The sequence below is a fragment of the Sphaeroforma arctica genome (genome assembly GCF_001186125.1).
Source record: "Sphaeroforma arctica JP610 unplaced genomic scaffold supercont1.2234, whole genome shotgun sequence".
NCBI classification, from domain to species: domain Eukaryota; class Ichthyosporea; order Ichthyophonida; genus Sphaeroforma; species Sphaeroforma arctica.
Window position 1 is genome coordinate 5,209 of NW_014038324.1, and position 2,703 is coordinate 7,911.

At 45.9% G+C, this 2,703-nt stretch overlaps 1 protein-coding gene across 1 annotated transcript in view; it reads left to right on the plus strand.

Annotated features, from left to right (window-relative positions):
* SARC_12338 (hypothetical protein) overlaps positions 1-2,137 on the plus strand; it is a gene marked incomplete at both ends in the record, with an annotated part of 5,570 nt that extends 3,433 nt beyond the window's left edge. Inside the window, 2 exons of the mRNA XM_014293556.1 lie at positions 619-725; positions 1,994-2,137. Coding sequence (XP_014149031.1) covers positions 619-725; positions 1,994-2,137 — 251 coding nt within the window. The remainder of the gene's footprint in view (positions 1-618; positions 726-1,993) is intronic.
* Between the last annotated feature and the right edge of the window lie 566 nt (positions 2,138-2,703).

Consider the following 2,703-nt stretch of genomic DNA (forward strand, 5'->3'; position numbering starts at 1 on the left):
TTACCTTAGCCATTGATAGATACTCTGTGGTTGAATGTGATTACCTCAGCCATTGATAGATACTTCACTGACGCCCTGTGAATGGATATGAATATCTCAGTCATAGATAGATACTCTGTGGTTGAATATGATTACCTCAGCCATTGATAGATACTTCATTGACGCCTTGTGAATGGATATGAATATCTTAGTCATAGATAGATACTCTGTGGTTGAAATGATTACCTTAGTCATTGATTGATACTCTTTGGTTGAATGTGATTACCTCAGTCATTGATAGATACTCTGTGGTTGAATATGATTTCCTCAGCCATAGATATATACTTCATCGAATTCCCGTGGTGTGCCGGGGGTGCATGCTTCATCTATATTTGTCGGTGCATCTTTATTCAATGTTCTGTTGGTAGATACTGTACTGGGGTTCTGGGTAGTGGAGATTGAGTTGTGATGTTGGGCTGGATGTAATAGAAGTTCGTCGACATTTGATATCTTCACATGTTTAAAACCCTTTGTCCGACCACCCATACCAAAAGGTCGAGCATGAACGCTACACTTCATTATAAAGGTTGCTAATACCACTCTACCTTCTCTCTCTCTCCCTCTCTCTCGCGCGCGCAGGAACTACGACTACTATGGCTTCTTCCGGCTGTGTGGTGAGGCAGATTACATAACACTGTGCGCGCTGCACCCCATCATCGACCACGTGCGCAGCCTCGGTCTGAAAGGTACCTACATTGTACTTACATTGTACCCACATTGTACCTACATTGTACCTACATTGTACCTACATTTTACCTACATTGCGCGAGCGTGTCCGTGTGCGTGTTTGGCTGAAAGGGCAGCGTCTGCAAGTGATGTAGTATATGTAGCGTGAGATGTATGTGTATAAGTGTGTGCGTGTGAGTGTGTGGCTGAAAGGGCAGCGTCTGCAAGGGATGTCGTATATGTAGCATGAGATGTACGTGCATAAGTGTGTGCGTAGTTGGACCACTCTCGCGCGTGTAGCATCCGATGCGATTGTTCAGTGGTTACCATGGCAACGAGATACTATCATGTTTGCGTGAAGATAAAGGCCTGTGTACATGTGTGTGCTCCCTCACCTTTCGGACAGGACGGCTCGTGGCTGTTGTGTGCATTCACACAGTGTCTGTGTCTCATTACGCCATCGTAAGAGAATTTCATCCCTATGCTACGACGAGGTAGTGAAGGTGTATATAGCTATCTTATGCTACGAAGAGATAGTTAAGGTGTATGTGTATGTAACTATCTATCAGTGCGGGTGACCAATGAAGGTATGACTGCCAGTGCGTGTGATTGATATGCGGTTGTGTTCTCTGATGCTCATTGGCGTCTCAGTGTACGCCCCCACATCCCTGTGAGCGAGACTTCTCAATCTCGGGGCACAGTACGGCATATTAAATGATCATGTTTTTTGTGAACTCATACATGTGTACGTGTAGAAACGCACACACTCGGAGTTCACGTATGTAGGCATCCAGCGGGACACACACACACACGCACACCCGCACTTGCATCACGCTCACACGCACACACGCACACACGAGCACAATCACACTGCGGTATATATGCATCGTTCGCTGTCCTCGTTGCGTAGAATGTAAACGTTCAGGTGTTAGTGACTGACGCCAACAGTTGCTGGGATGTGCGGCTTAACGTATACAAACCACAGACTCAACTTCCTAAAACTCGCGGGCGGCCCCTGGACATTTTTTAACTGAAAGGGGCTGATTTGCACACAATCTCTCGTTGTCCAACGACGTGTAGTGTAGTGTAGTGTAGTATATAGTGTGGTATAGTGTAGTGTAGTGTAGTGTAGTGTAGTGTAGTGTAGTATAGTGTAGTGTAGTGTAGTGTAGTGTAGTGTAATGTAGCGTAGTGTAGTGTAGTGTAGTGTAGTGTAGTGTAGTGTAGTGTAGTGTAGTGTTATGCCCTCCCGCTGACGTCTCACACTCATCCCTTGACCCCTCCTCAGTCATTCACGGCAGTTTTGGCGATGGCAAGATACCTCTGGCTGATCTCGTGCGCACGATGAAGTTCAACTCACAAGTCGACGCACAGGCCTTTGTTGAGAACCACGGGCTATCGGTCCACGCCGAGACAGTGGCGCGTAATGAAGGTGTGTGTGTGTGTGTGAGAGAGAGTGTGTGTGTTTGCGCTGTTGGTCGGTGTGCGTGACTGCGTGTAGTGTGGTGTCTGTCTAATGGGAAGGGGGTTAGTGTTGTGTACTTCCAAAGGGAAAGAGTTTTATGTTGTATACGTATAGTAAGAACGGATTGAGTATTGGGTACTTCTGACGGGAAAGGGCTTATTGCTGTAAACGTATATTACAAACGGATTGCGTGTTGTGTACGTTTAAGGAGAAAAGGTTCAGTGGTATAGAGGGTATCCGGTCTACTTTGGGATGGGATACGCCAATGGGCATCCGAAGGGTTTTACGTGTGGCTGTTTAGAGTATATGATAGTGGCTAAGATTTCGTGCTCACATGTGTATATAGACAAAGGTCGATACTGTACTTCCGTTCACGCAACTGCCACCACTGCTATTCTACATATATATACCACGTGCGCTGTTATATATATATATATATATTCATATATATGCATACACACACACACGCACACACACACACACACACACACACACACACACACACACACCACACACACACACACACACACACA